Source organism: Bidens hawaiensis, unplaced genomic scaffold (genome assembly GCF_021521415.1).
Source record: "Bidens hawaiensis isolate Kalapana, Puna unplaced genomic scaffold, B.hawaiensis_p1.1 tig00007310_1, whole genome shotgun sequence".
Lineage (NCBI taxonomy): Eukaryota > Viridiplantae > Streptophyta > Magnoliopsida > Asterales > Asteraceae > Bidens > Bidens hawaiensis.
In genome coordinates this window covers 1,049,952-1,063,406 of record NW_027491507.1, presented here as the reverse complement: position 1 = coordinate 1,063,406, position 13,455 = coordinate 1,049,952, and the positions used below count along the sequence as shown (strand labels likewise).

Genomic DNA, 13,455 nt, shown 5'->3' with positions numbered 1-13,455 from the left:
AAGCCCTTTAATGTGTTTCCAGTTGTTGATTCATAGATTTCGGGTGATGATGTTTCAGTATCTGTTGATGAGGAAGAAGATTTCCCTGCTGATTCTCACATATCTCCAGTTCTATGTGTTGATCCCTCAGAATCACTGAATACCACTAAGCCATTATCAGAAAATCAACAAGAAAAGGTTACAGAAACTGTGTCTTCACCAACACCTGCAGGAAATGCTTCGTCAGTTGAGGGGGAGAGTCTGATTCGTCAAATCTTTGGAAGCACTCTATTCCCAGATGTCATATCAAATAAATACATTGCTAGTACCTAGTACTCACATAGTACGGCGACATCTGGATGGCAGAATCCTCTCACTGAAATCCTTGAAGATCTATCAAACTTACCTTCCACCAGTTTTGTTCCTGGGCATTTAATTCTATCAAGAAGTCAACGAGATCATCCAATTGACAATGTCATAGGTCCTCTTGAAACAGGCGTGTCCACCAGAAGCCGGACCGGACACATCAACAGATGTTTGTTTTCTTGTTTCATCTCTCAGATAGAGCCTTATTCAGTGGAAATGGCACTACAAGAACCAAGCTGGGTGGATGCTATGCATGAGGAATTAAATCAGTTTGATAAGCTCAAAGTTTGGAGATTGGTCGAGCTGCCAGTTGGAAAGAAAGCGTTAGATACAAGATGGGTCTTTCGCAACAAGCAAGATGATACATGGCTTATAGTTTAAAATAAAGCACGGCTCATCGTTCGTGATTTTCATCAGGTTGAAGGCTTAGAATACACTGAAGTGTATGCTCCCGTGGCTAGACTTGAGGCCATTCAAATTTTTCTGGCATATGCTTCCTACATAAGATTTACGGTTTATCAGATAGATGTCAAAACTGTGTTTCTATATGGAGAAGTCAAGGAGGAGATTTATGTGGATCAGCCACCGGGGTTTGTTGACTCAAAGAATCCAAATCATCTCTACAAGTTAGATAAAGCACTGTATGGTCTTCATCAAGCGCCTCGGGCGTGGTATGCAACGTTAATGGCTCATCTTATGGGAGATGGTTACAAGAGAGGAACCATCGATCATACTTTGTTTCTTAAAATTTTCGTGAAATATTTGATTTTGGTTCAGATTTATGTGGATGACATTATCTTCGGATCTACAAGTACTGCACTGTGTTCATAATTTGAAGATGTGATGAAGAAGAGATTTGAAATGAATTCATTGGGTGAGATGACAATGTTTCTGGGGTTACATGTTCGTCAGAGTTCGGCGGGAATTTTGCTGCATCAAGGAAAGTATGTTGAAGACATGTTAGCAAAGTTCAAATTTCAAGATTCTAAGAGCACATCAACTCCTATGGCAGAAAGACCTCTTATGTCGCCTGATCCGGAAGGGAATACCGTAGACCACACGTACTATCGGTCAATGATCGGATCCCTGATGTATCTTACCGCCACTCGCCCTGACATCATGTTTGTTGTCTGCCAATGCACCCGCTTCCAAGCTAATCATAAACTCTCTCATTTAATTGCTGTTAAACGTATTTTTAGATATCTGAAAGGGCAACCGAAGCTAGGTCTTTGGTATCCCAAAAACTCAGATTTTGATCTGTATGCTTTTGCTGATAGCAATTATGGTGGAGATGATATTGACAGGAAATCCACATCTGCTGGTTGTCAACTCTTGGGTGATCAACTCATTTCATGGCAGTGCTAGAAACAACAAACGATGTCCACGTCCACAGCCGAGGCCGAATATATTGCTGCGTCAACTTGCTACTCACAGGTTATCTAGATGCAACATCAATTGTTGGATTACGGTTTGGAATCTCTTGACACTCCAATCTTTTGTGACAATGATGCTGCTATTGCTATTGTTTAAAATACTGTTTAGCAATCAAAAACCAAGCACATTGACATTAAAATTTTTTTATTCGTGACTGTTACGAACGTAAATTGATTAATCTTGAACAAGTTCACGCTGATAATAATGTGGCAGACTTATTTACAAAACCGATCGGAATAGCCAGATATAATGTGCTTGTGGGGTTTCTTAAAATGCTTCGTTTCGATGATTGAGTCTTTTTGAGGTGAAATTTGTACATATTTTTAAATTTGCACAAATTTAGGGGGGGGGAATTAAAAAAATTCAAAAAGAGTGTATGTGTGTGTGTTTTATTTAAAAAAAATTCACTCTCTCTTAAAATGATGTCGGTTGCTCAAGTTTGAAGGAAATATACTTGTATATGTTTGGTACTGTCATTTACTTATATACATACAGGATAGTCATTCACCTAAAGACTGAAAACATATGGGGCGATTGTGATGTGTTTTATGTTTTAATTCTTTCGCTTATAATTATGTCGGTTACTCTAAGTTTGAGGGACATGTATTTATATATGTGTTTGGTCCTGTTATCTATCTTTAGACATACGGGATAGCCATTTACCTGAGAGCTAAAAGTGACTAGGGCGACTGAGTTTAAAAATTGTCTTTTGTAATGTTATCGGAATTGATATGATTATTCAGTTAAGAGCTTGTTAGAACCCTTAAATATTTTCAAATGAAAATTGATCCAACCGTTGGAAAATGATAGGAAAATTAATTCTGTGTTCCGAACAAGTGAAGTTACTAGGCTTAAAAGGCTCTAGAATAGTTATTGATTTGCATCGTAGCTTTCCATGATGCGTAAAAGTTGAAGTGATATAAACTAAATATGCTAAACATAATGTGGAGAGTCATTATGTAGAAATGTGCATGTCTCCATATACATCTCTCCGAACGATAGGCAGAAAAGTTATTAGCTAGTCATACACTAGCCCGTTAGTGTCTTGATCTTCGAAAATATTATGTCTTTGTTCTTTTATTTTTTATATAAAAAAAATAAAAAAATAAAAATAAAAAATAATTGTGAGTGGTATATATAATATTGAGTTGAAAATTCTTATTTTTGAAGCTTAAAGGGTCAAACTAGAACTACTAGGGTGGGGTATTCAAATAAGTCCTAAACACTCTGAATGAAATGCATGTATGTTCGGATGGCTTGTAAGTCCAACGTTCAAACTTAAAGCTTAAATTTTTGCTTGTATAAAGAAAATTGTTGATCAAGCACTAGGGGGTTGGAGTCAAATTGGGGTGATCTGGGGAAAGCCAAATACGCTTTGAGAAGAGATAGGAGGCATCACAGGTCCATGAGTGTTGTCCATCTAAAATTTATGCCGAATTGAACCTAACTCGTATCACTGATGCAATGAAAATCATGCTAAGTTCATTATACCTGCTATCAACCTGTCTCTTTATGTCGTAATAACGATGAACATGAATCTTTGTGAAGGCATCTTAATCAATGTGATTCCATGTTCGGGTTTTTCTTTAGAGGTTGCGTTGTTATCAAAACAGAAATATGATCCCAAAAGCTTGTTAAAATTACATGAAGACCGAGTGATTAAATTTTGTTTTATTTATTGGTTTTGATCTTTATTTTATCTTATTCTATTTTTACCTCTTTTTTACTCTAGTCGAGATGGATGCTATAAGGAATCGGTTTTTTAAAACCATGGATCAAGTCCATGTTGGGTTTAAAACTGCTCTCAGCCCATGTGTCCCATAAACAGTTGGTTTGGATATAATAACCCGGGATTGGTTTACTTTAGGTTCTCGGCCCATCAGGGTTCTTGGCCCAACGTAAAAGTTTTTGAAATATAAATGATTTCTGTCTGCGTTATTGCTCTCATATCATTCAATTTACTTTTCATCATACTCTCTCAGCCGAAAACTCTTTGAACTTCTACGTAATTAAATCTCTTAAACCTTGTATTTCAAGCTCTTAAGATAACAACTTTGATTAACAGGTAAACAAAAGTTGGATAAAGGGGTCTTTCGGTTCACTGTAGATGATGACTAGACGAAATCGACTGATTGTTTCTAAATCTTGCTATGTGTCTGATTTGAATTGAAATTATAATGTTTTCAAGTGTTTGCAAGCGTTTGAGATTGCAGGTTTCACCTTTAACGGTGGATATTAGCGCAGTTGAGAAGATGACCCGGACTTCGAAGAGAAATCTAAAGGGTTTTCCTCGCCAAGATCTAAATCTAGTGGGTTCCTTGGATGTTTGATCGAAAAAATGTGGTCAAAAGTGGGTTCTCGATTAACTTGTTAACCGAGAACCTATTCTGAATTACCGAGAACTTCTGTTCTCGGTGGATCTGGACAGAGAACTCAAGTTTTGGACCAAAAACTCATTACTTAGACCGAAATCTTTTCATTTGGACAGAGAACTCATCGTTGGACCGAAAACTAATATTTAATTGACATTAATTAATATTAATGACCAATATTATTTGAATTTACATGCTTGGTCCCTGCACTCTTGAAAATTGAATAATTATCCCCATTATATTGAGTAATTGATCAACTCAATTAAATGGTTTATTAACTTGACTTGATTGTTGCAGTAATGGCTGATCAAGCACCTTTGAAGTTTGTAGATACTCACAATATAGCCAGATGCTTATATGATCCACCTCTGGTGCACAAAGAATTCAAATCCATGATAGTGGGGCTCAACACATGCAGAATTTCTCACGCTATACGAGAAACTCATGTTATTTGCAAGAAGATGGTGACAGAGTTCAGGAACAATGCCTCTAGTAATAAACGGGGTGCCGGGGGAGTCATAAGAAATGGCTCCAAGATTCAAAAGAAGTCGGTCGTCATTTCAGAGGCCATCATTCGTGAAGTATTATTATTCGACGATCAACCAGACTATCCAACTAAATACCAAACTGATGTCGTTGCTGAAGTTGCACTAAGAATGGGGTACTAAGGATCTTACCCTCTAGCTATCAAGAAACTTTTTCATCCGTACTGGAACGTTCTTCACGTGGTTCTTAAGAGGCTAAGGGGATTCTGACGAGATTAGCCACATTCAGATATTGGTTTTGGTTGCTCTGATCATTGACTGGAACTATAACTACTCTAAGTTCGTGTTTGATGAGATGATGAGCAACCTCAAGGGAAAGAAGAAAGAGATGTTTCTTATGTATCTGAGGTTTCTACATATGATCTTTGACTCACACTATCCTGATCTTGTCAAACCTGTAGAGACGCTCGATCTGAAATCCATGGGTCCCAATACGTTTGGGCTAATGAAGCAATCAAGGAAAGGATCGAAGGTTGTGTACAAAGGCCTCCACGAATTGGTTATGTTCGGAAGGTTTGCTAAGACTGAGGATGCCACTGCCAGTGCCTCAACTGCTGAAGAGCATGTGACACCTACTCGAAGGTTTACTGCTTCGTTTGAAACCATCTCAGACGATGATGAGCCAGAAAGTTCTCCAGTACAACCCATGGAGATAGAGCACCAAGAACCAGAGAATGTACTTACTGCTGATCAACTAGCATACTTTGAGAAATTTAAATATCGGCTCCAGTTGCTGCATTGAAACCTCCTCAATCAGTCAATGCGACACAAGAAGAAGAGATTCCTGGAGAACCTACCACCGATCTTATTCCACGAAAGCGAAGAAAGAAAGATCCAAGACCCGGTGTGCTGGTTCCTGAAACTAAACCGATAAGCCAACAACTAGAATATGAGTCGGAGACTACTGAGACTCATGTTGATACAAGTCCATCCTTTGCTGAACCTCAGACTCAAAAGCAGATTTTGATGATATTGCTTGCGATTTCGAGTTTGAGTCTGATATTCCATCTACTGACGAGCCATAGGGTTCATCTAGCCCGATTGGTCAGTCTAGCTTCGGTGTTGCTGATAAGATTGCTAACATTCTTGCTATGCAAGATAAATTTTTGAATGGTAAAGGCAATAGAATCACTTTGGATGATGAACCAGTTGGTGTACAGTCCTTACAACGACGAGTCTTTGAACTAGAGAAAGACTCAGTTGTGAAGGATGTACCAATACAATAACTTGAATCCAGCAAATCTGATAAAGATTTTAAGATCAAGGAGCTTCAAGCTAACATGGATGGCCTCACCGCATTATACCTGGACCTCCAACAAATGCTTATTCAAAAGTTTGGAGATGAATTCAAAAGCGGTGAGGATGTTGCTGCAAAGACACCTGCTGGTAGTCAAGGTGGCAGTTCTAGTGTGCATCCTACTTTAAATATTGACGCTTCTGAGACACTAGAGCAATACATTGCTGCCCCTACAAAGACTACTAAACAATCCGAAAGACTGCAAAAGAAGATTCTCATCATGAAGAACTCGAACCAGAACGTGGAATTTTCTGATCACCCAGATAAGTTTATTCTTGAACTTCAAAAGGGCTTTTCTCATAAATATGGTGATCGATCAGGGTTTGTTTCTTAGGGCTTTGATGTTGACAAAGCCATGTGGTGGGTGAAACGAAGGTCTGGGACTACTAAATATTACAAGAAAATGAAGGACTTTGGATCCTGGACGAAGGTTGATCTCAGTAACCTCATTAATGCTCCCTTCCATAATTCGAATAATAATAAGAAGTCCATAGACTTATGGAACTTTCAGAGAAGTCAAGTTGACAGAGGATTCCCTGATATGACTACCGTCGAGTCATTCTTGAAGAAGGCAACGGGAGTTCGAGATCCAAAGACTGGAAAGACGATGGTCAATATGATGTGGCCCGCAACCAATAAGGCAACTCACATTCCCCTACCTACTTCTATTCCAGAGAGGTCACTTAATGAAATGAAGTTCTGGACGTACGATAATGAAACTGCTACAGTTGTCATTCATTTACGAAAGGGAAAATTTTAGTTTGTCGATCCACTTGATTTGCTCAAATTCCATGAAAGAGATATCAAGACTCAGTAATTTTCAGATCATGGCTAAACCACTGTTCGAGCCTGCTGCTAAATAGTATACAAATATGGTGGGATCGATTATCAGAACGGGCTTGTGGTTTGGTAGATATAAAGAAGCAGATGCGAATATTATGGAACTTGATTGAAGATGAAGATACAAACCAAGGGGGAGATTGTTGGGCTTAAATTGGTTTGGTTTGTACTTTAGTTTTGGGCTTGTTTGTATTATGTTTTGGGATTGCATGTAAACGGATATCTAAATGATCCCAGCGGGCTTTGGGCTTATGTTGGGCTTAGGTGTAGGACCTATATATATACACATTGTATCTAGGTTTAAGGTTAGCCGTTCACATTTGTTATTGAACGAGTTATTGTGTAATATTGTGCTTAATCACCAGACGTAATATACGTGTGGTTGAAGTATTCTTCGTGTGTTCTTTACGTGTTTAACCATTTTACTTGAATCATCTCACGTTAATTTCCTCTTAAAGTTGAGATTTGACATCACATTGAAAGGTCTGTTCCAAGGACTAACAAAGAAAAAAGGTTACATTAAAATTTTGGAACAGGAGAACTCCTATTATTTTGATTCCCCCCCCTCCCAGTAAGGTTAATCGCCTCTTACGTCAACGAGAATGGTTTCATCATTTGGTATGATAACAGGGGCCTCACGGGGATGTTTGAAGCAGGTTGATCGCCTCTTCCCTCCTATTATTTTCAAGGAGGTCGGTTCTATGGGTTACGTACTTTCTTGTCTTTCTGGCTATGTTTGAAACAAGTAATGTTCCTTCTTAAGGAGTTAGACAAAAATCTGGAAAGTATTTCAAATAAACTTGATATTGGTCGTTGATCAATCCAGGTATAGGGCTTGACCCATTCTTGACACATGCAGCTTTGGGTTTCCCTTTCTCGTCTTTTGTTTTTCCCCACCACCAATCCAAGTATCCAGTCCGTTGGAAACACCCGGCTCGGTTGTGGATGTCTCTCCCACAAAAGGTACAATATTTTATCTCTACGCTTTGTTTATATGCTTTTGCATTGTTTCCGTCCTTTAATTGACATAACGCTCCATAACACTTCATTAAAAGCAACGGTTTCGGGTGCAGGTCTTTTTTTGGCAGAAATGGATCTCTGCCTTTCGTCTTCAGCCGCCATATGGTAAGCCATGTGTTTTTTCTAGGTTAGGTTGTAGACTGCTTTGATTCCATCTGAAGAATGATGGTATTGATTGAAAGGTATTTTGATATATTTCTCATTCATAGAAAATTACAAGAAATTGAATATATAGGATAAATAAGGAATAAACTAAGCCCGAGATTGAGGATGGAAATAAGGAAGGATATTGAAAAAATCTTGTAATAAGTGTACGAATTCAACTAAGATAGTTTCTAGGTTTGGTTGATTTGCTATAAAACATACATAACAAGAGTGTCACACTTTGTTAATTTCATGCACTCTCTCTTTTGAATATTTTACAAGTATAGCAATGAGTATATCTGCATATAGTATATATGCATATTATGTTGAGGGGTAGCCCGCCTCACAGGCCTTATCTTTCACCACGAACTATAGTTTTAGTTTTTTTTCCATTTATGTATAAATTACTCCTGAACAAAAATTTTAGGGTTGTGCCACCCCTTAACGTTTCTTATAGATCCATAGTTGTTAATCTACCTATCTAATAAAACAGTGAGTTCTCAAACAACCTTTTTTATAATTAACCGGGAGCCTTCAAAGTGCCAAATGGCAATTCCTAAATTTATATAATTATCCAATATAATCAATATTATACTTCAAATTCAAATTCAAATATGACTTAGGTGATTCAATCAAACCTTCTAACCCTAGCAGTAGCAGATTCAATCAAACCTTTGTAATCCCTAGTAGTATGTTATGTGCTTCGATTCTGCAATAATCAATCATGTTCATCATCGATTGAATGTTTCTTCATGCTATGTTGTATGACTTCTCCATTAATAAACCCTAATTTCTTATGAACTGGTGCAAGTGCCTTTTTCCACAACATTAACATAGTCTATCATTGTTCGATCTGTTCAAAAAGGTATGTATAAGATTTTGGTTGTATAATTTTTTGATTTTTCAATTGATTGATTACAATTTTTGGATAGTTAAACAGATTTTTAGTCTATATAGCGTTTTCAAATTGAAATCGCCCCTTCTAACCCTAGTAGTAGCAGATTCAATCAAACATTGGTAATACCTTTTAAATATTCAATCGTCTGACGATTGTAAAGTCTTCCTGTGACGATCGAACACTCTAAATTGGTAACTATCAAATCTTTGTAATTTGATTCACATATCAGTCGTCTCACCTAAAAATATTCACTCTGATTCGCAGTTACAATCGGATTCGATCCATTCACCTTCAACGCACATGTAAATTCTGTTTCAATCAAATCAATCTTTGTAATTCTATTAACATGTCCAGTCGATCAACACATATTATATTAATTAAGCATATTTTATAATGAAAACCATCTATTATGTTTTATAATGATCATTAGATAGGTGAGTTTGCTAGATATGTATCTGGATTATTAATTAGACATGTATCTAGATATGTACATGGATCATCAAAGATCCATATACAACACTTTGTACTATAATGCTTATCACATTTATATATTTTGTCATTCTTTTTATCAAATATGAACATTTGATCTGTTAGTGTCTTAAGATGAGAGTTATGACAAGGTAATACTTTAGTTAATCAACTGCATTTCCATATAAATGAGCTACATGTTTTCTTTATGTTTAGAAAGGGAACTTTGATTTTTAGCTCAAATGTCTTGGGTTTGGAGCACAATAGTGTTTGACTTAAGAGAAACTGGGCATCTTTGTCTTTCGGTATTTGTATTGTAAACGTGGTCGCTTTCTACTTTGACACATTACATAGCTTTTCTAAGGACTTTGTTTTTTATCAAATATTTCTCAAATACTACTTGTCCTTTATGTTGATTTTCAAATTTTGTTTTTATTTATATGTTAAATTGTTTCTTGACTATATGTACTCATATTTCTTTTTACAGCTTTTAGTTATTTTTCTAAGTTAACCTTTTATGTCTTTTGTTTATTACTGGGTAGGAAAAAATGTTTAAATAGAAAAGTGGCATTTTAAGTGTGTTCAAAAATGAAAATGCATATAGGGTATAAAGGTAGGGTGCCAAAAAGACCCAAATACTCTTAAGTACCATCCATGGGTTAGAGGAGAACTCCTCATAAGACACCCGCGGGACATATGGATCACCTGCACAATTCAATAAAGGAAGAACAACGATACAACATGTGCGGAACCATCCAGACACCCTCAAAAGTCATCCGCAGGGAAGTATTCCCACCCGCCAGGATGGCCAGAAGGCAATGTCATAGGACAGCTGTAATTACCTAACTACCATCTAGAAGAATTACCAAGATCCTTTCTTGGAGAATACGTGACTCTTCAACCAATGAATGGAGGACAGCTGGCCAGGTTGTTATAACTGTGTACATGGCCAGGGTTATCTCGTCCTATCACAAAGAGACACGTGTCCAGGTTGTTATAACCATGCACATGGGATGTATAGCTCAACCTATTATATGAGGGCTCGTGTCCAGGCGGTTACATGAGATCTTCTAGAACGGGACAGCTGGCCCAATCACATTCCCACACCCTTCGACTATAAATACCTTCACAATCTCTTCGAAGGTATTCATTCACTCCCAACTATCTACTCTAAATACTTAAGTATTTTTTCTCCATCGGAACTGTACTTATTCTCACGCCGGATGGTGGTTACGGGAAGACACCCCCCCCCCATCTTTTCATTCCCGTAACGAGCTCATAGTGTCTGTTTTGAAGGTTTCTGTCACTGGACTTTGGGAGATTGAGCTTATATTGTTGTTGGTGGTTATTGTATCCTACCCTGTGGACTTGTTAGATCTAAGACCCGTTAAGGGGAGTAGATCCGTGTTTCTTCATTGGCGTCATCCGTGCTTGTGTTAGAACTGTGATAATTTTTCATTTCTGTTGGTTCGAACGATATGAGTCAACCTCACGAAGGGCCAACGGGAACTTCTGCGCCTATTCCATGAACTGTTGACGAAGTAACACCTAGAGGTTTTACTCTAGGTACCCTAAGGCATGTTGCGACACCGGGAGGTCCTACTCCGGTTGACCTAGGACATGTCACAGCACCAGGAGGTCCTACTCCAGTGGACTTAGGATGTATAATGATGGAAACTCGCCAGACTCGTACAGAATTAGGACTGGAAGATGGTTCTAACAATTCTGAGCCGGCGAGATTCCATCGTCGGAGTTCAAGAGCAAGGGAACCCTTATCCCTGATGAATGGTTTCGTATTCAGCAAGAAAATGTTACAACCGAGTACAAGGGTGTGGTGCGTGAAGAGCGACTCCATGATCATACTCTGACGTATGATGAATCTCCTTCTCCTCCTACAACGGTGAGGAGGAGTCTGATTCGTCATAGCCTTTCAAAGGAGAGAAATTCTAGAGAAGAATGGAGAAGGTGTGATCTTCCTCGTATGGTCATGCGTATGCCTTCCTTTTTAGACGAGTATGACATTTACAATTCAACATATCGTCCAGGTGACATCAGTTATTACAGCGGTGATAGCAGACTTCATGTGCGAGAAGGAACTAGTTGTCCGCGGGCGGTAGTTCATAAAGCTGGATACCATAGTGATGCTGAGAAAGACTTCACTAAGCCATACCGTCCGGCAGCCTTTGCTGAAAATTCAAAATTCATTTCACGCATTGCAACAGCCTTGTTTCCTGTCAATGCAAAAATTCCAATGTCTGTGGGAAAATATAGCGGGATGACTGATCCTAGTGATCACCTGTTGAACTTTGTGGCTGTGGGAGGAGTCAGCGGTTGGACTCTTCCTTACTTGTGTCATATGTTCGCTTTGACATTCACCGAAACAGCACGTGAATGGTTTGAGAAGTTGCCAGACGGGCAAATCAAAAATTGGGACGACTTTGTTGCTAAATTTTCCCAACACTTTAGTCAGCAAAAAAACGACACTCGTGATCCGTCTGAAATTATGGATGTATTTAGACGGAATAATGAGTCTATAGAATACCTCATTACTCGGTTTAACAATGAGAGCCTTAACATTGGTAGAATCAGTGAAGACATGCTGCGGGGAGCCTTCCACAAGAACGTAAAAAGTAATGAGCTGATCCGTACCTTAACTGATAGAGATGGAATGCCCACGTCTTGGAATGAGATAATGTCCACAGCAAAGTTATTCTCCAAGACTGAAAAGATTTTGGCTACTGATGGTCAAAAGCAGAATTTAAAAGTGGAATTTCAAAATCCGCGGCCTAATAAACAGGCAAAAGGGACTATTTGGTCAAGGTTACAGCCTTCCGTGAAGGCATCAAAACCATTTGATACCAGATGTCAGATAGACAACAAGAACAAACCGAGTTCATCAACGCGAGTCTCGAACAATTGGACTCCACTGTCAAAAACTCCCTCAGAATTTTTCACCACTGAGAATATAAGTTTTAGGAAACCTCAGCCACTCACAAGGAGATCCTTCCTGGATCCTAAAAAACACTGTTCGTTTCATGATGACATAGGGCATAACACGAATGAGTCTATAGCCATAAAAACTGAGATTGAAGCGGTAGTGAAATCAGGAAAGCTTGGACACTTGGTTAAGAATGCAAAACCAGGGACTGGTAAAGCTCCCGTGCGATATAAACAGGGCCCGTCCAAGAAACAGATCAAGGACCTAAATGTACACATGATTCATGGCGGATACAAGGCTGGAGGTAAGAGGAGGGAATTTGAAGAGGAAGAGTGGAAAAGTGAACCCGTTGTGTTCCTGCGGGTAAAAGGAAGTCCATGTAACAAAAACCCGTTGATTATTACTGCCCTCATTGGTCATTATCGTTCGCATTATGTTTTCTTTGACACGGGCAGTACGTCAGACATAATGTACGAACAGTGTTTTAAGTAGCTCGATGAAGAAGATAAGGTGAGGTTGAAGCCTATTCACGCACCTGCATCTGGATTTGGGGGTGAAGTGATGCACCCACGAGGGGTTATATCTTTTCCAGTAACTCTTAGTGACGGAATTCATTCAAGAACGGAAGACGTTGAATTTTTGGTCTTACCGGTGACTTCCAATCATGACATCATCTTGGGACGTGAGGCAATTGGTGACTTTAACTCTCACCCCTCTACAGCGCACGGTGTGGTAGGTGTTCCGACCCATACTAGTATAGCAATCATTCACGTTAATCGTCACTGTTTCGCGACAGAGAGTTCAAAACCCAGTAAAGTTCCAAAGCAAGTTCTAAGGACAGAGTCTGAAAAATGAGTGTTGAACAAGAAATTTCCAGACTAAACAGTAACGATTGGGCCGGCTATATCAGAGATAGTGAGGATGTTTTTGAAACAACTGCTAACAAAAAACATAGACATCTTCGCCTGGCAACCCGCGGACATGACTGGTGTCCCGCGGAGAATTGCGGAGCACAAACTGCGGGTGAATCCAGCATTCACACCGATTGTTCAAAATAAGCGTAAGATGGGTCTGGAACATACTAAGGCCATGGACGAACAAGTCCAAGATCTTTTACATGCTTGGATCATCCGCCCAATTCAGTATCAGACATG

General features: G+C 38.8%; 1 protein-coding gene across 1 annotated transcript; it reads left to right on the top strand.

The window, feature by feature from the left end:
- The first annotated feature begins 11,350 nt into the window (after window positions 1-11,350).
- LOC143634972 (uncharacterized) lies at window positions 11,351-12,793 on the top strand. Its single transcript, XM_077102907.1, has one exon. The coding sequence runs from the start codon at window positions 11,351-11,353 to the stop codon at window positions 12,791-12,793; it is 1,443 nt and encodes a 480-aa protein (XP_076959022.1).
- Window positions 12,794-13,455: the final 662 nt, after the last annotated feature.